Here is a 21,073-nt window from a genome sequence, read left to right as displayed (position 1 = left end):
GTACTAGTCTTTGCTTCACTGGCCTGGATTGCACTGCCCTTACATTACAATTGTACCATAGGTGTCCAAGGGTCCAGAATGATAGGTGGTATGTACTCATGGATCCCATGTCAGAGTAATTACTACGGTGGTAAAGACTCCTCAGTTCACTTCCCTGGCCCATTATTATCTCTTTATATGTGCAGGCAGAGGATAGCACCAAAATAGAAGGCCCACTGCTCATTACAATTGGAACCTTTGAACTGTCTTTACTTCTTAAGGGATATGCATGTCCATCACTCAGCCACCACTGCACTTCTTCTCAAATGCTTCCCTTCACAAACCACCTGCTCTGACCCCTCCACTCCTGGATTTTGTCCTTACACCATCTTCCATTGTATTACATGCTCTTCCCCACCTCCCTGTCCATTTATTGTCAATACATAACCTTCTTGCTACTTCCTTTATTTGTTACCTTTTCAAGCCCATTACAGTATTCCCCATAGTTTCTCTCCTTTGAACTTTCCATGTTTGATACACTTATTCTCAACCCTCCTGACGAAGTGGCCAAAGCTTAAGAGGGCAGGACCCCTTCCCTCCACCTCTCTGATATTTGTTCAGACCTTCCCCTCTCTTCACTTCTTTATCTGTCACTAACACTCAAGAATTCCCTTGCTCCAGCACTTTGGATTGTCTGCCTTGTTATCCGTTCCCAGTGACTGGCGTTGGCCAAGTTATCATGCGCTCCCTGTCTTGGAAGATTGTTCATTTGGCATTCACAATTTGTTGATGGAACATAATTGAAAATTGGAACTCAAAGTGACTCGTGCTTCATGCATACAAGAGTGCATGATGCTTTCCAGTTCTCAGTTTGTCAGCCTAATGATTTTCGTTCAATAACTCATGTCTCCTTCACCCACTTGCAGCTGTCTGTTGTAGAGCAGATGTTAGGTTACTAGATTAGCATTCTGGATTCCAGGCCATTGAAGCCACAGAAAAAAATTATTTTAAAATAATTAAACAAATCTGGAATTGAAGCTGGTACCAATAACTATTAAACCACTGGATTGGTATAACAATCCATCTAGTTGACTAATGTCCTTCAGGGTAGGAAATACCAGTTTGGCCAATATGTGACTCTTAATTCTGTGATGTGGCTTATTCTTATTGCTTTATAATCCAGGACAGTTACAGATGCATAGTAATTGCTGGCTAGTACTGTCCACAGTTCCATGAACAAATAAAAAAATCTTGTCAGCAATTATAGCATTTGCATAAAACTTTGCAAGCTGACAGGGCAATTTGAGCAGTTTTATTTGCTATGAAAGGCAACCTTTTTTTTTTGAACAATGTAGAAAGTTATCACAATTCACTGGGAGGTTTTACAGCAAAATTCTGATATTATTTCATCACCCTCCCCCATGCCACCCAGACTAACTAATTTAAAAGGAATATCATACATTGCAATTTTAGTACAGCTGAAGTTTTAAGAACCTTCCATCTGAAGTGTCTTCAAAAAATGAGCAGAAAATAAACCATCAGCAGAAGCTAAAACAAAACTTCAGACACATTGCAGCAGGTATTTATAGTTGCTTTCCTCAAGACATAGGAGGCGAACATTTCACCCAGTATGTCTACACCAGCTGTCAGAACAGTCCCATCAATTCCAAAGTCTAAGGTCACCCATTAACATGACACATATCCAAAAACAGCACCCTGATTTTCCTACCACTCACTTACAACAGCCATCAACTAACCTAACATGGTGTCACATCCAGGAAATTTAGGATGCTCGTAGCATCATAGCCTTAATCTTTACATACAGTTCATATTCTATACCTTCACAGTACAGTCCGGGTCAATTTCAACCCGGCCCAAGAATCCCCTCATAACAAGTGTCTATACCAAATTTTGAACCACAGATCTATTTAGAATGTATAAATAGCCGATCTGACATTCATAAATGGGTGATTAATCCGTAATTAATGTTTCAGAGATGTAAAATTTATTTCGGTAGATATGGGTCAAATTTGGCCTGGAACAGCCTCAATGTACAAAAATTTGTAGCACCTGTACAAAAGTATAAAATTTGTAAACATTTTCATTTTTGCACATTTTGGGCCACTTTAGGAAAAGTCATCAAATTTCGGGCAAAAAAATGGCATTTAGGGTGTTTTCACTGCTGTCAAAATTTGACCCGAATAGTATGTAGGGGTTAAGTTAACAGAATCCAGTAGCAGGCTTTGATGAGGTTCGTCCTTCAGGCCAAATAAAAAAAAATGTATCTTTGAAAAAGCAGCTGATAGTAGTGAGGCAGCTGGCACCAAGCTGGAAAACATTGTGGGTTATGTAGGAGCAAATAGCTGATATTTTTAAAAAGAGTTGATATTTGATTCAGCTTTGTCATAGGCAAAAATAGCCACTGAAAACATAATGCTTTACTCAATTATAATAAATGCAGACTTCACCTACAGTAATTCTGCACAAGGGACCTCTTGATTTTACTACTATTTGCTGTTCTTTGACCTGAGGGAAGCAGCTTTTATATATGAATGTATGTATATATGTAGGCATTTATTTATTGAGCTACAGTCCAGAATGGGCTCTTCTGACCCTTCTATGTGTGTTGTCCAGCAATCCCCTGGTTTACCCCTAGCCTAATCACGGTGCAACTTACAATGCCCAATTAACCTTCTTTTGTGTTCAGTGCATGAATTAATTCAGTCAAGACATGGCTATACTAAATTTAGTGTGCACTTCATACTCAATAATTTATCTTTGATTAGAATTGCAAGGACAAATAGTTTCAAATTCATGGTTCAACTCCATATTTCCCTTACAATTCAGAAATAGGATTCTACACTGACTGAAATAAATCACAGGTAGCATATAACAAAATAATAATTATGAAACTTCAGAGCTGTGTAAAATATTGTGTAATTATTTTATCTTAACTTGTCATCTTCTTTAAACTATTTCCTTCCCTACGTATAGAAGAAGGTCTTTTTGTATGTTGTACCTGGTCACGTTGCTTTTCATCATTAACTGAAGTCAATATTAAAAAAATAGACGCAAGATATTCTGCAGATGCTAGAAATATTGAGCAACACAAAATACTGGAGGAACTCAGCAGATCAGACAGCATCAATGAAAGGGAATAAGCAATCAACATTTTTGTCCAAGACCCTTCATCAGGACATTTTTAAACAAAAATTAATTGTGTTTAGCATGAAAATAGACTGATCCAAATTTAGTTAACCAGAAACTCTTTTAGATTATCAATGTATAGTTTGGAACTATGTACAGCATCTAATTTTAATAATATCATCTTGAAAATTGGTCTGTTAAGTACAGTGTCTTTCAAATATAAATCTTACTGTACATTCTTATCATATCTGCAAACAAATTATTACAAGCAAAGCTATTTTATGATGCAGTCCACAAACGTGAGCAGTCCAATGTTGGTATTTGATATAATATTAAATTTGTTTCGGTATCTCTCTTCTTAATACTTAAGTGGCCATAATATGGACAGAAAAGCCTTGTTAGCCTTGTTATAATAGCCTTGAAAAGCCTTTTTTTAAGCCTTGTTATAATAACTGACTTTGTGGGGAAAACTTATTAGAACTTTTATTTGTAAGACATGCAACACATTGCTGCTTATCTCCCTCTGTAGTTTTCCAACTAGACAAGAGGTGCAGTTTGCTAGGAAAAACAGAACCTGTTTTTCATCATGTTGATTGAGAACAGACACATTTATTTGCCTTTAGATACAGTTCATTGCTGTTCTGTTCATGTTATCACTGCATTAAACTCACTCACTGTTAATTTTGAGTGTATTTTCTTGTTCCAGGGGCTACCTGGTTCAGCTGGTGTTCCAGGTCAAAAAGGAATACGAGGAGCTCGAGGTCAACAGGTTTGTAATAGAATTGAATCTCGGAATGATGAAGAGGCTTTATGTAGTTTTAAGTCAGTTTTGTAAAATAATAATAAGTTACACCATTATAATTAGTTGTATGGGCAAATGCAGGATGATCTATAAAGTAGCCGAACATGAGAGCTGTATACAATTTATATTCATATTTGCCTGTTTAAAGGGTGGATTTTGCATTCACTAATTTTATATTATATTGATTGTAAAATTGATACAATTAATAATATACTAGAAGACACCAATCCAGAATTTCTAAACAGTATATAAGATGTTCATAAATAAGTGCTTCAAACTAATGTGGAGCTGTGCGAGTTCCCACTAGGTGAGATCTGGCTGTGGAAGTAGCTATGTTTTCTAACTCCAGAAACTAATTGAAAGAAAAACACAGATGAACTTGTCTACTTAGTTTTTCTTCAGCGAGTCACTGTCATATCATGTGGTGGCATAATTACGTATGCTATTTATGTATTTCTTATATATAACCCATAATGGATTATGTAAACAAACAAAGAATGCTTAATCAAGAAATATATTTTCAATATTACTCAAATATTGAATTATTAAATACACTGAACTCCTCCCTACTTTGCTATAAATATATATACCCTTGTGGAATAATGTCTTTTCTGACCAGGAAGCTTGCTCTGCTTAGCAGGTGAGACATGCCCCTGTGAAATAATCTTAGTTTCTCTGTGGTAGTTGTAGGAGTTGACTCTGGCACTTCAGGGAGTAGGTATGACAGCATTTTTTTCCTCTAATAATTGACTCTGCTCTCCTCTACTGAACAAGGTGTCATCTCCAGGTAACATCAGATGCAATTTCTTTACTGAGGTCCAGTTCTGTCCTTAATTTTTCCAAGTACCCACTTTTAATCATCTCTGTAGTCCCTCACCAAGACTGCTTGTCCAGGAGTGAAACATCAAGCCTCCTTGTTTGAGGAACCCTCAGACTGACTCGGCTGTTTGTACTGAGGTTGGGGCTTGAGCAGACCCCAGCATGAGCGCGGGGAATGACCCAGGAAGAGCATCATTGGTGACTTGTTGGCTCTGGAGCGTGCTTTGTTGTGATATGCAAAGATGAAATTGGTGAGCCTCTGATTCAGTGTGATGTATCCTCCTGATGTTGCTCACAGTACTTTCCTTAGACTCTGAACAAACTGTTCTGCCAGGTCATTTGTAGCTTGGTGGTCAGGTGCAGATGTAATATGTCTTATTCCATTCATGTTCAGGGAAGACTGAAACTGTTCTACAACAAACTGTGGTCCATTGTCACTAACTAAGTGCTCTGGAACACCGGTGTTTGAGAAGAGGCTTCACAACACATCAACAGCAGTGTCTGAGGATGTAGTGGAGGCTATTGGAAACACTTTTGGCCAATTTGTAGCTTCATCCACTATTACCAAGAAATTTGTGCCCTACAGATGGAACAGCAAAATTCAAATGAATTCTCTGCCAGGGCTTTGCAGGCCATTCCCAGGGACAGCGAGGTACTGCTCTTGGCCTTTTGTGGACATGTAGGCAACCCAAACAGTGCACGGAAAGCTTCTTGATCTGCTGATCTATCCAAGGCCACCAGAGAAAGCTTCAAACCAATGCTTTCATTCTGACCATGCTTTAATGACCAGCATGCAACTCCTCCAACACTTTAGCTCTCAGCTTGGATGGTACAACAACTCTCAGACCCTAAATATGGCAACCCCCATCAAGGGCAAGTTCATCCCTGCACTGGTAGAAATGTGGGAACTGGAATTTCTGCTGCACATTCCAGACATATTGTGTTGCTATGTAGACCTGATATAGTGTGGGGTCTTTTCTGGTTTCCCTGTGGATCATTTCTGCCATAGTAGGGAGACTTTCAATTTGCATTAGGGAGAATTCGTCAAGAGGAGTGTCCACTTTTGTAAATTATCCATGATTAATTGTCCTCTTAAATTTGATCTTATAATTGTGTCCTCCAAGTAACAGAGCCCATCTCGACACTTGTGCTGTTAGTAGAACACACTTCTGTGGATTGAAAATGGACACTAGCAGTTGATAATCAGTAATGAGGGTAGGCTGACTTCCATACAAAGGCTATGAAAGTCCTGGCTGAGGTGCTGAGCCAGGTTGAAGTTGTCCAGGATGAGAGTGGAGGACAGGTGAATGTTCAGTACCATCTGCCTGTGTTTGACTAGTCTTTATCTCCCTCTCACTAGCTGCTGTTGGAGGAAAGTGCAGGAGTTTTGGATTCCACATGACAAGGATTGCTCAGCAAAGGTCATGGCTGTAGACTCAATTTTGGGGAAGTTGAGATCCATGTTGCATGTGAATGATACTTTTCTTTTTTTGCTGTTATTGAGTGGTCTCATCAGGGCAGTCAGTGAGGACTGGGGCACTATGGTGAAGACTGGCTCCTGGAAACACACACACAATGCAGGAGGACCTCAGCAACCCAGGCAGCATCTATGGAAAAGAGTACAGTCGACGTTTCGGGTGAAACCCCTCTTCTCCATAGATGCTGCCTGGTCTGCTGAGATCCTCCAGCACTTTCTGTGTGTTGCTTGGATGTCCAGAGTCTGCAGATTTTCTCTTGTTTGTGATTGAATACTCCTGGACTCCTGGTTTGACGTTGTTACTCTCTGCATTGTTTGCTTGCACTTTGCCCATTTGTGCAATTATTCTTATTTTCATCCATTGGGTGTTTGATGTTTTTCTAGAAATGAGTTTCATAGTGTTTCTTTGTTTCATGGCTGCCTCTGGGAGGACAAATCATAGAGTCATGTTCTGTATACATACTTCAATAATAAATGTACTTTGACCTTTGAACCTGACGCCTACAGAAATCCAACAAGAAATTATACTGGAGAAAAGATAACTCCTGTGGGAATGACATCTGTAACAGTGAAATACTATGACCAACATGCCACATTGACTTGTATGTGGCAAAAACATAAAGGCCAGCATCGTGGGGGCATGATTGGCTGAGACAGCTACAACTCGATTGGAGATCCATCCACCAAGGAAACAGTGACATGAGACACTGTACTCACACATTGTGATTCACATTGTCCAGTGAAGGTTGCATGTGATGCCTCACCTTATGGTATATGTGTATTCATGTCTCATGCTATGAGTGATGGATATGAACGGCTCATAGCCTTTGCGTCACAAGACCTGTTGAAGGTGTTGGCCCAAAATGTCGACTGTACTCTTTTCCATGGATGCTGCCTGGACCTGATGAATTCCTCCAGCATTTTGTGTGTGTTACTTGGACCTCCAGCATCTGCAGATTTTCTCTTGTTTGTTGCATTTTCTGCAAGTTTCATCTTTAAACCTACATTAGTCTGGTGTATGTGTGACCCTGCCACAATGGTAACACAATTTGTTCAGCCAGGCTGGTTTCTGTTTAGGCATTGCAATTTTATTCTTGCGTTGCTGACAGCACTCAATCGCATCTCTGGCTGCAGTTTCCATTGACACAATGATTTCAGCTTCTCTTTTACATGTGAGCTGTGTTTGAGTGCTTTTTTGTATGATTCCAGCCCATCACTGAATTGATAATGTTAGGACATCTTTAATTCAACCACGTAAGCTGAAATTGACTCCCCTTCCTTTTGATTCCGCTTATGAAACCTGAAGTGTTCTGCAATCACAATGGTTTTGGTTGTAAATGTTCCTGCATTATATTCATGATATCAGCATAGCTCAGTTCGGCTGGTTTGGTTGGAGATGTAAAACCTTTAACCAAACTGTATGCTCTTCCACTTGTTGCACTCAGCAATCCTGGCATTTGCTTTTTTTCTATTGGATATTTCATTTTGTTTAAAACACTGCTCAATTTGTTCAGTATACATCATCTAGTTATCGCTATGCTGCTAAAAAAGGTGATAAAATCAGTGGTGTTAGTAAGTAGCAGTACTGTGCTTTCAGCTAGTGGACGAACACTCCATTATCAAGGATGTCCACCACCCACCCAGGATGTGCTCTCTTCCCACTGCTGCCATCAAGAAGAAGGTGCAGGAACCTCACATCACCAGGTTCAGAAACAGTTATTACCCCTCAAACATCAGATTCTTGAAGCAGAGGGGATAACTTCATTCAACTCAACTCAAGTAACCTGAGTTTGTTAATATAAAATTTGATCCTGTGAAGAATACTAATAAAAAAAACTACCATAGTCTAAAATTCTGGACCAAATTTACTGAGCTCTGTAAAATATTGACATCTGCTGGCTAAGTATAGTATTGAATGTGGCAGAATTCTGCTAATTTTATTCTCGGGCACTAATCTATTTAGTCTTTAACTTGGGTTGGCCTCTGTGTTAAAGTGAGTCCAAGGAAGATTTTTTTAATACTTTTATTAGTTCTTTTTTCTATCTAGAAAAATTGTGTGGCGTTTGTACGTTCTCCTGTTGACTGTGGGCACTCCCCCCCCCCCACCACATTCCAAAGAAAGACGGATTAGTAGGTGAATTAGCCATAATGGTGTAATTGGGCAGGCGGGGCTGATTGAACATTAGGGCCCATTATTGTACTCTATCTCTAAAATAAAAATTAAATTCTAAAAATTGAAATGCTATCCAAAACTTGATCATAAAGAACACTGTGAAATAATGCTAAAACAGTGCCAGAATTCAAGTTTATTATTTAATAATTTTGGCAAATAGAATGGATTTAGACACCTGTTTTAATTTTTATCAATTGTATTTTCAGATCTGGATAATATCAGGGAAGTTAGCGCAGACAACTTAAAAGTAAAAGATATCATAACTGGGACAGTCAGTGTCATATTTATTGTGATATACACTGGGGCACAATGAAGTTCCTTGTTCGTGTAAACAGTGTACACGGGGTAATAAATACAATCAAGATGTACAGCAATGAGCGCCAGAATCATGGTCTAGTAGGCAGACCGACATAGTGCAAATGGAAATGCTAAAGGGATGGTCACAGAAGCAATTGAGAATGTGCCAGGTCCATTGGGAAGGGGATGTGATTGAATTGATTGGTTCTGAAATCTGATAAAGAATGTTTTGTAGTTCAAAGATTCAAAGTTCTAGCTTGAATGGCCTTCTCATGCAGAAAACCATTGCCTGGAAGGAGCAGACCAGGAGACCCAGCTGTCTGAGAACAAAGTGACCACACGTTGCCTTGCTGGTGTGAGATCCAACGAGGATCCTGCTTTTCAGGGTGTCAGTTACATATTGAAAGGCTTGCCTGATAGTCAATTTGCACCGAAAGACTGATGTCCCACCTGTGCACACATTATAAATTTCTGAATTGCCAAAGAACATGGTTTTGTTGATCAGTGAGTATGAGGTGTAATTGAGTTTTATAGACATTTACTAATTAAAATTAAAACCTGCTGAGCCTATTCAGGTTTCACCAAGTGAAAACTAAAAGAAAGTAAATGTTAAAATCTTTAATTATTTCCAGCACCACATTTAGACAAGCTGGACTCACTTAAAATATCCTGTTGTTAAAATTTTGTGTGATTGGTATTGGACTTCTATTAACTAGATTTCACATGTCTGTTGAAAAATGGGATCATGATCATGGCATCTCTGTTCTGAAGGTAGGAGATGATCAGTGGATTTATAAGATTGCATAATAAGATCCCCACCACTCTCTGTAAGGAGTTTGTATGTTCTCCCTCTATGGGGTCGGGTTTCCTCCCACAGTCCAAAGACAGAATAGTTGGTAGGTTAATCGGTCATTGTAAATTGTCCCATGGTGAGGCCGGGGGTTGCTGGGTGGTATTGCTCAAAGGGCTGGAACGGTCTGTTCCATTCAGTAGCTCAATAAATAAATATATGAACCTTCTCTTTAGGTAGTCACTCTGGATTATGGAAGAGTTGCTTCCATTATGGTTTAATGAGTTCTGAGGTGGCTACTTTAATCAGTGTGGGAACTGGAGAAACTAAAACAGATAGGACAGAAGATGGCTGTCAGCACAGAAGGGTGAGGAGAGCACACTTTGTGAGGTGGGTCCACTCCCATCACTTGTGGAGGGCTTTTGTTGCTCCTAATGCATGGAGGTTCTCAAAATCATCCTCAATCATGCATCTCCATGTGAAATAGTCATGGGAGTTTGCTAGTAGTCAACTTCTTCAACAAAACCTGCCTGCTAACCTCCTGCAATAGATATCAAAAAAAGAGTGGAAATGATTCATTCACATTCTGCAGGAGCTGCCTAAGAGAAAGAAGAAGATTCGACAATGTAATCCTATGAATCAACTGAACTGCTCCTAATGTCAGGATGGGGATGCTACGATCATGATTGCATTCATCAGTAGAACTGTTTATTCAGATTGCCTGGTGTAAAACCTGGTTAATAAAAGTCAAAGCAGCTATCTCTCAGGAGTATGTTACTAGTGAGTCTGACTTATCTAAACGTGTGCTGAAAAGTGGAAGATTCCAAGTTACTTGCTTTTTGTTTTGACAATTATGACTGAATATGTTTGACAGGTTTTGATTTTTAATCTGTAGAAATACCGGGCACACGAGCATCATGGCCAGCTCGAAGTTTGTGGATGTTGACCATGCAGAGGATACTCTCCTTGATTCACTTCTCCCCCCAGTGAACTTGGAGGATTTTGTGGATACAATATTGGGGAGACACCAGAATCTTGAGGTCCCTGCTGAAGCTAATCTAGGTCTCAGAAGTATTTAGGAGGGGTAAGAGGTAGGAATCACCATAAATCAGGTCAAGGTTCTGGTTCACATTTAGAGAGCAATCGCAAAGTACAAGGCTCAAAACCAAGTTCACTGGACCAGTTCCATTAGTTACTGCTCCTGCAATGGCTACAGTTTTGTTAGTTTACAACAGCCAGATATTTCTTATTCCAAAAGTAAGGTCATACTTCACCAATCTGCACAACCAAGACTCGGACAAGCAAAGGAAGTAATATTGGCGGGAATCTGAACCAATATGGAAAGGAGTATTTCATTGTTTGGAAGTTCATTCAGACAACAGAGAACTGGTTTTGTAAGGGATCTATGCCATGTTGTTAGGACAGTAAATAGACTTTCAAGTGTGGTTTAATTAACAATGAGTGCCTTGGCATGTACTGTTGTGTACTGAGTCAAGGCATCTTTAACAACTTCAGTCAAATGCCATGGATGGAAAGTTCTGCTACATAAAAACTGAGGTTTATTGACTTCAGGGATAATTAGATAGTTTATGGTAGATCATTGTAGTAAATTAAGAAATCAGATTAACCTCAATAGGAAAGGACAAGTTGAGATAACCCAGCTTAGATTCAGAAAATGATTTCAACGCCAACATTGCAAAATTGCACCTTGAGACATTATTGGAGAAGTATGGTAATACCTTTGCGGACAGCTGCACTGGCACAATATGGGACAATGTATACATTTGCATCAGGCCAGATATAAAGCCAGTCTATTGTAGGCCCATTCTTTATGCTCTGCAGTGATGCCTTGACTTCTGGTACAAGAAACATTTTCAACAAAGATACTCTTGCTGTCTTGTTACTGCAGTAGGTGTGTATAATGAAAGTTCAACACCTAACATAATCCAGCAATGGATGTCATAATAACTGTTTATTCTTGAAAATGACCTAGACCATTAAATGCTTTAGGCTTAATTGTTTTTCTGTGTTGAGTTAACTGATCTCAGAAGTGCTTCAATTTATTCCAAAACTATCAAGTTACAATGTAGCAAATGTCAGCTGAAGTTCAAGTTTCTGATCAATATTTTGTATTAAATGGTTGTGTTTTTGTATTGAATTGAAATTGAAATTGGTTGCCTTTTGATATTTCTCCTCCTCCATCATCACCCCAAACTTAACACCATTCTAGATGCTGACGAATGTGGAGAATGTCCTGTTCTGCTCAAAGCTTGCTTCAGAATTATGACTGGAGCTCAACATTACCACAGCCTCACTTACTGTCTAAACCCATCTAACATATTGTTCCTGCTTCAGAATATGTGGGAGAGCCGAACCTGACCTTGACTCCTTAAAACATGCAGATGAATTTTAACTATGTGATTTATATACTGGATTGATTAAAGAATTGTGAAATAAGAAGTTATTATAATCAATATTTTTCATTCATATGGCAGGGTCTTCCTGGAAATACAGGAGTTGAGGGAATAACTGGAGACATTGGTCAAAAAGGGAAACATGTAAGTCATATTTTATTATCTACCTATGATAGGTAGCATAATGCCATTGGAGAGTCAGTTTGGAAATGAAGGTTTTAGCTTTGTTTGGTGGTTAGATGAACATTGACAAATTTCCAAGGAGGATGAAAGGTGGAGCTAAAGGCAGGGTTAAATTTTAAAAGTTTATGCATTTTACCGGCAACTAAATTAATTCTGAATTGCAATCATTAGTAAAGTTGAATACATTACAATCGGGTTTGCATTAGTATCCACTGTGGAAAACACTAGCAGGTGTTTGTTGAAGGGTGTGAGGGAAGAGAAGTGAGTGCTATTACTATTACAAGGCAGAAGGTGCTCAAAAAGCTGAAAGTCACCCAGACCAAACGAACTGCACCCCAGGGTTCTGAAAGAGATAGTGGTAGAGATTGTGGAGACATTAGTAATGATCTTTCAAGAATCATTAGACTCTGGCATGGTGCCAGATGACTGGAACCAAGATAAGGTGCTGAATTCATAAGAAATGGAGCGATTATGAAGCAAAATGGAAGAGAATTAGAGGAGAAAATTCTGAAGCTATTGAGAGGCTACCTTGGTCAATTAACTAAAATAAAGCAACATATTTTATTTATTGTTTTACTTAGTAAGAGTAATAGAGTTAGTGTGGGATACTTCAGAGTGATCAAGCATCTTTCAGGAGGCAGAGGGGGAGCAACGAATACCCCAGAGTCAACCCACAGGTGTGAAATCTTGTATCCATTCAAAATAATACCAGTTATTTCATTTAGAAAGAAGAGTACTGGGTGAGATGAGTTAAGAAGGAGTACTGGAAATCAAAACCTGCATGCTATCAAATGCCTGCATTTACAATTAGATATCACATCTGCAATATCATTACTGAGAGCTGCCAGGATTTATCATAGTTGGACAAAAATGGCTGTCATGATGTTAGAAATATTTGATTCTTGCTGGTTACACTTTCCATACAGTTGTTTTTGTTCATTTGAAGTAGATTACTGATTTGTAACTCTGTTGTATTAGGGCCAGTCTACTCAATAGTACTTTTTTTTTAACCTTTTAGAGCTTTTTTGTTGGTTATGTGATAAGATTGCCATTTTTTGTAAGTCTGTGAAAGGTTTTTGTAGGGGATATTATTTGAGTTGGTTTTCTTGGTACAGACTTTCTGCATTGGAAAAACTACCTTTTGGAGGGAAAACAGTTCATGGTGGAATGATCATTCAAATTTATTTGTCATATGTACATACATCAAAACATAAAGTAAAATACATAATTTGTGCTAATGACCAACACACCTAAGGCTGTGCAGGGAGCTGTGGACTTGCAGATGCACAGAGATTGGGTCTCTGACCTCTGGAAAAGATGTCCCTGGGATTCGACCTTTGGACCTCTACTCCCAGACTTTGGTCTTTGACCTTTGGGTTTTGACCTCCAGACTCACTGACTTCTGGACTTTAACCTTCAGCTTAGCCTTCTGGACCTTGCTGACCTTAGGACTCACTGAGCATGAGGCTTTGACCCAGAGGCCTCTGACCTCGACTCCAAACACAACTCCTGCCACTGACCTTTAAATCTCCTTATTGCTGTCATGAAACCCTAAACTGACCCCTAAATTCACTGCACTGATGCCAAAAACCATACCTGCAAAGCCAAGACACAACTAAGTCTGAGTCTTGATCTTGGAGGACATCGCAGTTTGGCGCCATCTTAATTGGGAGCTTTCTTTCTTTGAAGCCATATTGAAGGAGTCATTGTAACATGCTTCCCTTTTAATCCCTGTAATATGCATGTATTAATACTCTTTATTGTTGATGAATTTATACTTCCATTTATTTAACAGGGTCAGTTTGGGAATCCTGGAGAAAAGGGGGTGATGGGAGCAGAAGGACCTCGTGGAATGACGGTACAGCACTTCAACTTTATTACTGATCTTTAGTTATTATACATTCTTTACAAATTCACATAACATGCTGTCTATACCATGGATCCTATACTAATTATTAGTAATCCATGATTTGAATTTGGACACAGCACTTTTACTTTCCTATTTTAATACTTCCAGGAGAATACATTTATGAGCAACTGGAAGATTATAATAATAACTTATACATGTGAGGAAGATGTTTTGAGGTGCAAATATTTTCAGATTGATGCTGGACTATAATATTACACTGGTTATATTGATTAAATTGTTTCAGTTGACTTTATGATGGGCAATTGTATTTTAGACTTTTAAAATTGGTTTTACTCTAATGGGCCTCATTAGATGTTTCATGAGTGAGCTCTACATGTTTAACTATTGGTAAATGAATGAACAACCCAATACAAATTATTATGTAATTTATCTGTACCCTTTCACAATTTATGTAGTAGTCTTTCCCAGCACATCCTCATGTGTATCTTAGCATCGTGCTTACAACATTTTCCTGTTGACCTAGAAGTTAGTTTCATTTAGGATATAAAAGTGTCCAATTTGTCTGTACTTAACTAATATCCAATTTTAGAGATTAACAGGAAAATTCTACAGAGTACATGAATTTAGAATGTTAGCTTAACAATCTGTATATTTTTATATATTATATGGAGTATTTTGTTTGGAATGCAATAATTACTCAGGATGAAATTGATAATCTGCTGATGAGATTGGTAGATATTAGTTCTGTGGTAGACTGTTTTAGCATGAAATACATTGACTGTGAAAACCTCAAGAACAGGTTACTTTCATGCCCTTTTCCCCATCTCGCTTAACACCATTGAAGTGGTTTTGTTCAAGGTCGATTGCGTCTTCATTCAGAGTTCTAACTTTTTACATCCCATTGGTTTTTGGGAATCAAAGTTAATTCCAGTGTGTTTTTGACTAAAGTGCAGCCTTAAAATTTGGAGAGTGAGAAGTTGTCATTCTGTAGAATTAATGGAATTAATGCTTTGTATTGAGAAACTTCTAACCTGACTTTTTATGTTGGGTGATTTTCCAACAGATAAAGGGCTTGTTCTAGGCAAGTTTTGTACTTGAGAATATCTTTTTCAAATGTAGTGCGTTGGAAAAAAAGCACTGAATGAATTACACAACTCCATTTCTAAATTTCTTTTTAACCACATAGGGAATGGATGGCAAGCATGGATTTGGTTCCGCTGGACCAAAAGGCAGAAAGGTAATGAAAATCACTATGTTGCATAATTTCAGCAATTCGATAGCCTCAGTAGAAAAGTGGATCAGAGAGACAGAACAGTTGTTGCTGTCTGCACCTCTGAGTTTTTATATATAATTAAAGCTCCCAATTCAAAGCACAGATAATGCCAAATTGTATGGTTTCTTGATTTGAAAACGATTTTTAAGTTTGCCTTATCTTTGTAAAAAATGTTTTTAATGAAGTGTGTATCATTATCCTTTTTGCTTCATTTTGCATGTCACAATAACATTTTTCTGCCTTCATTTATTGTAGCTCTTCACTCGTGACTCTGAGATTTCCACCAGCTGAGTAGGGTGGACAAAACATCAACAGGGATTTCTTAAATTGTGAATAACCTCGGGAATGATTAAAAGAACAGGGAAAATACATGCACTGATCATTTCCATGCAGGAGGACAGTGCAGTCTGTAATACTGCTTGATTTACTTCCACTACATTTCTTGGTGTGTCCTATTAGACAGATGTTATTATAAAAAAAATAAGTGGTTTAAAGTCCAGCTAAACAGGACATGGAAACATATGGTACTTGTTTGCTACTAAAATTTGCAGATGGGTTTCCAGATGTGGTAGAGTCAGTGTTTGTTGGACATGTTGATGCAATATCAACACCAGGACATCTCCCAGTTGCCCCTCCCCAAACCCCACCAATATTAGAAGAGTTTCAGTGTCCAGCCATCATTAGTCATCTTGAGACTTGTTTTGGTATGTAAATCGGTGGTCATCACCATTCATACTTAACCTGCATTATCCAAATCTGGGCTGCATCTCTTAAAGGCATAAATAAGAGAAAATCTGCACATGCTGGAAATCCAAGCAGCTCACACGGTATTTTTGGAAAAGAGTACAGTCAATGTTTCAGGCCAAGACCCTTCAGCAGGACTCCCTTAAAGACATATTGCCTTGTTTCAAGTATCACATTTCATTAGTATGTTCCTGGTTAGATTTAATCTAATTGTTCTGTCCCATGCTATCTGTTTGCTTCCAACACATCCCAGACCCGCTTCCTGGGTTAGTGCTCTGGCATTCACATCCAAGTATTAAACATAATTCTCCTGCTTTCACGTGCTCACCGAATCAGGCCTAAACCATCCGGCGTCGCTGAAGCCAAGCAAACAAGACCAAGAACATTCCTGGTTCTCTTTCACTTCTCTCAAGATAAGCAACGCATCATCAATAGACAGAAGCAGGAGCTGTATTTCCGCGGGCATCAGGTGTTTTTTCATGAAGATTTTAGTGTGGAGCTGGGGCAAAAATGAGCAGCGTTCCAGGAGGTGAAATCCCTATGATGCACCATCAATAACTCACACTGAGACGTAAGGCGAGATATCGGCTTTTATTGACTGGAAGAAGGAACCAGGAGTGAGTGTCCATCATACTATGTCCTGGAGACTGAGGCCGAGCGTCAGGCCTCAGATCGCCTTTATACAGGGGCCTGTGGGAGGAGCCACAGGAGCAGTCAGCAGGGGGCGTGTCCAGACAGGCACAGAGTTCACCACATTCACCCCCCCTTTGTTTGAAAGAGTCCCCATGTGGCGCAGTTTCTTACAAGTCAAGTCTATCAGGTGGTCGAATCTGTCGCTGCGATCTACGTAGCACCGGCTGTGATCGCATGGATGCCGGCAACATTGGTGATTGCACAAGGGACGGAGGTTGCGCTTGTTCCTGCCCACTAGGCGCCGGTGATCCCTCACGCATGTGCGAGGCGCCTGGTATAAATGCGTACGAAACGCCCGGTATACAAGTGTCGTGAGGAGTCTGTGTAGGGCCTGGTGAGCACGGTGTCACCTCTGGTGCAGGGTTCATAGTTACCGGAGAGCCTTCAGGGTAGTGGTCTGCTGCACCTGCGGGTGCCAGGTCGCGGATGGAGACCATGTCCTCCCGCCCATCAGGTAAGACCACGTAAGCATACTGGGGGTTCGCATGTAGAAGGTGAACCCTCTCCACCAGCGGGGAGTATTTATTGCTCCTCACATGTTTCCGGAGCAGCACTGGCCCCGGGGACGTCAGCCAAACTGGTAGGGTGGTCCCAGTGACAGACTTCCTGGGAAAAGAGAATAGGCGTTCGTGAGGGGTGGCATTGGTGGACGTACATAACAGAGAGCGGATAGAGTGCAGTACCTCAGGGAGGACCTCCTGCCATCGAGAGACCGGCAACCCTTTTGACTTAAGGGCTAAAAGTGTGGCCTTCCACACTGTGGCATTCTCCCTCTCCACCTGGCCATTACCCCGGGGATTATAACTCGTGGTCCGACTGGTAGCAATGCCCCTAGCTAGCAAGTACTGACGCAGCTCCTCACTCATAAAGGAGGACCCTCTATCACTGTGGATATAGCAGGGATACCCGAACAGAGTGAAGAGCTGGCGCAGGGCTTTTATGACGGACGTGGCAGTGGTGTCGGGGCAGGGGATGGCAAAGGGGAACCATGAGTACTCGTCAATAAAATAGACATTGCGGTCAGTGGAGGGGAGGGGGCCCTTAAAGTCAACACTCAGTCGTTCAAAAGGGCAGGTGGCCTTGACAAGTTGTGCCGTGTCAGGACGGTAGAAGTGCGGTTTGCACTCAGCGCAAATTTGGCAGTCCCTGGTCATCGTCCTGATGTCCTGCAGGGTGAATGGCAGGTTCTGAGCTTTCACAAAATGGTAAAATCGGGTGACCCCCGGATGGCAAAGTTGTGCATGAAGGGTGTACAGCTGGTCGAGCTGTGTGCTAGCACATGTTCCCCGGGATAGGGCATCAGGGGGCTCATTGAGTCTGCCAGGCCGGTACAGGATATCATAGATGTAGGTGGAGAGTTCTATTCCCACCGCAAAATCTTATCATTTTTGATTTTGCCCCGCTGTTGGTTGCTGAACAGGAACGCAACCTAGTGCTGGTCGGTCAGCAAGGTGAACCTTTTGCCAGCAAGATAGTGCCTCCAGTGCCTAACAGCCTCCACTATGGCCTGGGCTTCTTTCTCCACCGCGGAGTGCCGAATTTCGGAGCCTTGGAGGGTGCGAGAAAAGAATGCTACTGGTCTGCCTTCCTGATTGAGGGTAGCAGCCAGAGCGAAATCGGAGGCATCACACTCCACTTGGAAGGGAGTGGTCTCGTCCACCGCATGCATCGTAGCTTTGGCAATGTCCTCTTTAATGCAGCTGAAGGCCGCGCGGGCCTCAGCAGAGAGGGGAAACGAGGTAGACTTGACCAGGGGGCATGCCTTGTCTGCGTAATGGGGGACCCATTGGGCGTAATAGGAAAAAAAACCCAGGCACTGTCTGAGGGCCTTGAGAGTGGTGGGAAGAGGGAGTTCTAACAGGGGGCGCATACGTTCGGGATCAGGGCCAATAACCCCGTTTTCCACGACATACCCAAGTATAGCAAGGCGGGTGGTTCCAAACACACACTTGTCCCTGTTATAAGTAAGGTTCAGAGCTGCGGCCACTTGGAGAAATCGTTGGAGGTTGGCGTCGTGATCTGGCCTGTCGTGACCACAGATGGTGATGTTATCCAGTTAGGGAAATGTGGCCTGCAGTTGGTACTGGTCCACCATCCGGTCCATTTCCCTCTGGAAGACAGAGACACCATTCGTGACACCGAAAGGGACGCGCAGGAAGTGATAGAGCCTGCCGCCCGCCTCGAAGACGGTGTAGGGGCGGTCCTCTGGGCAGATGGGGAGCTGGTGATAAGCGGATTTCAGATCTATTGTCGAGTACACCTTGTACTGAGCAATCTGGTTGACCATATCCGCGATGCGGGGTAGGGGGTATGCGTCAAGCTGCGTAAACCTATTGATGGTTTGACTATAGTCCACCACCATCCTATTTTTCTGCCCAGTCCAAACAACAACCACCTGGGCCCTCCAAGGGCTTGAGCTTGGCTCAATGATCCCCTCCCTGAGCAGCCACTGCACCTCCAACTGAATGAAGGCCCTGTCCCCCGCGCTGTACCTCCTGCTTTTAGTTGCCACAGGTTTACAGTCGGGGGTCAGGTTGGCAAACAGCGGTGGGGGAGGGATCTTGAGAGTGGAGAGACTGCAAGTGGTGTTGGTAGTGCAGCTGTTGGCCTGGTTCTGGATGGGATGTGTGTGCCCGTGTGTGTGTGTGTGGTCAGTAGCGGGGTATGTGAAGAAGTCCCACAAAACTGAGGATTCCTGACAGTGAGTGGTGGGAGGGGCCCGTCATATGCCATAGTCACACTTTCGAGATGGCTCTGGAAGTCCAGCCCCAATAGCATAGGTGCGCACAGATTAGGCATGACCAGCAGCTCAAAGTTCCGATATTCTGTGCCTTGCACCACCAAAGTCGCTACACAACCCGCCCGGATGTCTGCGGACTGCGACCCAGAAGCCAAATGGAACCTCCGACTTACCGGCCGCGTTGCAAGTCCGCAGCGTTGCACTGTGTCCGGGTGAATAAAACTCCCAGTGCTGCCCGTGTCAAACAGGCATCGAGTCCTGTGCCCCTCCACCCAGATGTCCATCATGGACCTTGCAAGCTGGTGTGGGGTGCTTTGGTCGAATCGCCGTCGGGGTGCCCATTAAGCATCGGAGGGCCGGGGGCGGGGCATGCTGACGCCGACAAAGATGGCCGCCCACATCCGGGCATGCAAGATGGTGGCCCCCACGTTTCACCCGCAGCGCTGCACTCCACTCGAGGTTGAGACTTACAGACCTTGGCGAAGTGGTCCCGCTTTCCGCAGCTGGAGCAGGTCGCTTCTCGCGCTGGACAGCGTTGTCGAGGATGTTTTTTATCGCCGCAGAAATAACAAAGCACAGGCTTCTGACGGGCTGCCGCTGTGGTCGGGTTCGGGGAGCTCGTGGAATCGCGACTGGCAGCGGCGATTTCGCTCCCGGGAGCCGGCGGTGGCGGGGTCTGAGGTGTCCACGGAACCGGCGGGGAATCGCGCGACTGGACAGCGTCAGCATTATGCAAAGCAGCTTCTAGAGCGTTGGCCGTCTCCATCGCCGAGCTTAAGGTAAGGTCGGCATTTTCCAGCAGTCGCTGGCGCATGTACACTGACCTCAGTCCCATCACAAAGGCGTCTCGCACCAGCAGCTCCGCATGCTGTTCTGCCGTGAGCGTCTTGCAGTCGCAAGCTCGGACGAGCGTCTGTAGTGCTCGGAGAAACTCAGCGCACGATTCGCCAGGCCGCTGTTGCCGGGTAGCTAAACGATATCTTGCGTAGGCGGTGTTCACCGGCTGCAGGTACTGTCTTTTGAGGGCGTCCAGTGCCCCATCGTAGGTCGGCAGGTCCCGGATAATGGAGTAAACTTTGGGGGTGACCCTCGAGAGTAGAATTCTGTGCATAACGGCGGGTTCAGTTGCACGAACCTCCTCCAAGTACGATTGGAAGCATGAAAGCCAGTGTTCAAAAGCGAGAGCTGCGTCAGGGTCTTGAGGGTCCAAATCCAACCTTTCCGGACGCAAAACGGTTTCCATGTTTTAAAACTTGCAGTCAATAAAATTGATGCACCATCAATAACTCACACTGAGACGTAAGGCGAGATATCGGCTTTTATTGACTGGAAGAAGGAACCAGGAGTGAGTGTCCATCATACTATGTCCTGGAGACTGAGGCTGAGCGTCGGGCCTCAGATCTCCTTTATACAGGGGCCTGTGGGAGGAGCCACAGGAGCAGTCAGCAGGGGCGTGTCCAGACAGGCACAGAGTTCACCAAACCCTACTTTACAGGAAAGGGGTCAGGCTCGGCCTCTTGTATCCTGCCCGGCTCCAGGTCATCCATGAAGGTAAAAAGCATCATTTCGATACACCAGAGGCGGTTAAAGAGTTTTACCATTCGTGCTGGGGAGAAGAAGAATGAGAAGAGCAATGACTTTTTTTTAGGTTATTCTTGCAGCATTGAAGGGA

At 42.3% G+C, this 21,073-nt stretch overlaps 1 protein-coding gene across 2 annotated transcripts in view; it reads left to right on the top strand.

The window, feature by feature from the left end:
- LOC132378452 (collagen alpha-6(VI) chain-like) overlaps window positions 1–21,073 on the top strand; it is a 116,304-nt gene that overhangs the window by 76,395 nt on the left and 18,836 nt on the right. For both annotated transcript variants that reach the window (XM_059945377.1, XM_059945378.1), the window contains exons 23-26: window positions 3,833–3,895; window positions 11,980–12,042; window positions 13,877–13,939; window positions 15,138–15,188. In XM_059945377.1, coding sequence (XP_059801360.1) covers window positions 3,833–3,895; window positions 11,980–12,042; window positions 13,877–13,939; window positions 15,138–15,188 — 240 coding nt within the window. The remainder of the gene's footprint in view (window positions 1–3,832; window positions 3,896–11,979; window positions 12,043–13,876; window positions 13,940–15,137; window positions 15,189–21,073) is intronic.

Source organism: Hypanus sabinus, chromosome 20 (genome assembly GCF_030144855.1).
Source record: "Hypanus sabinus isolate sHypSab1 chromosome 20, sHypSab1.hap1, whole genome shotgun sequence".
NCBI classification, from domain to species: Eukaryota; Metazoa; Chordata; class Chondrichthyes; order Myliobatiformes; family Dasyatidae; genus Hypanus; species Hypanus sabinus.
This window is presented reverse-complemented; position numbering and strand designations above follow the sequence as displayed.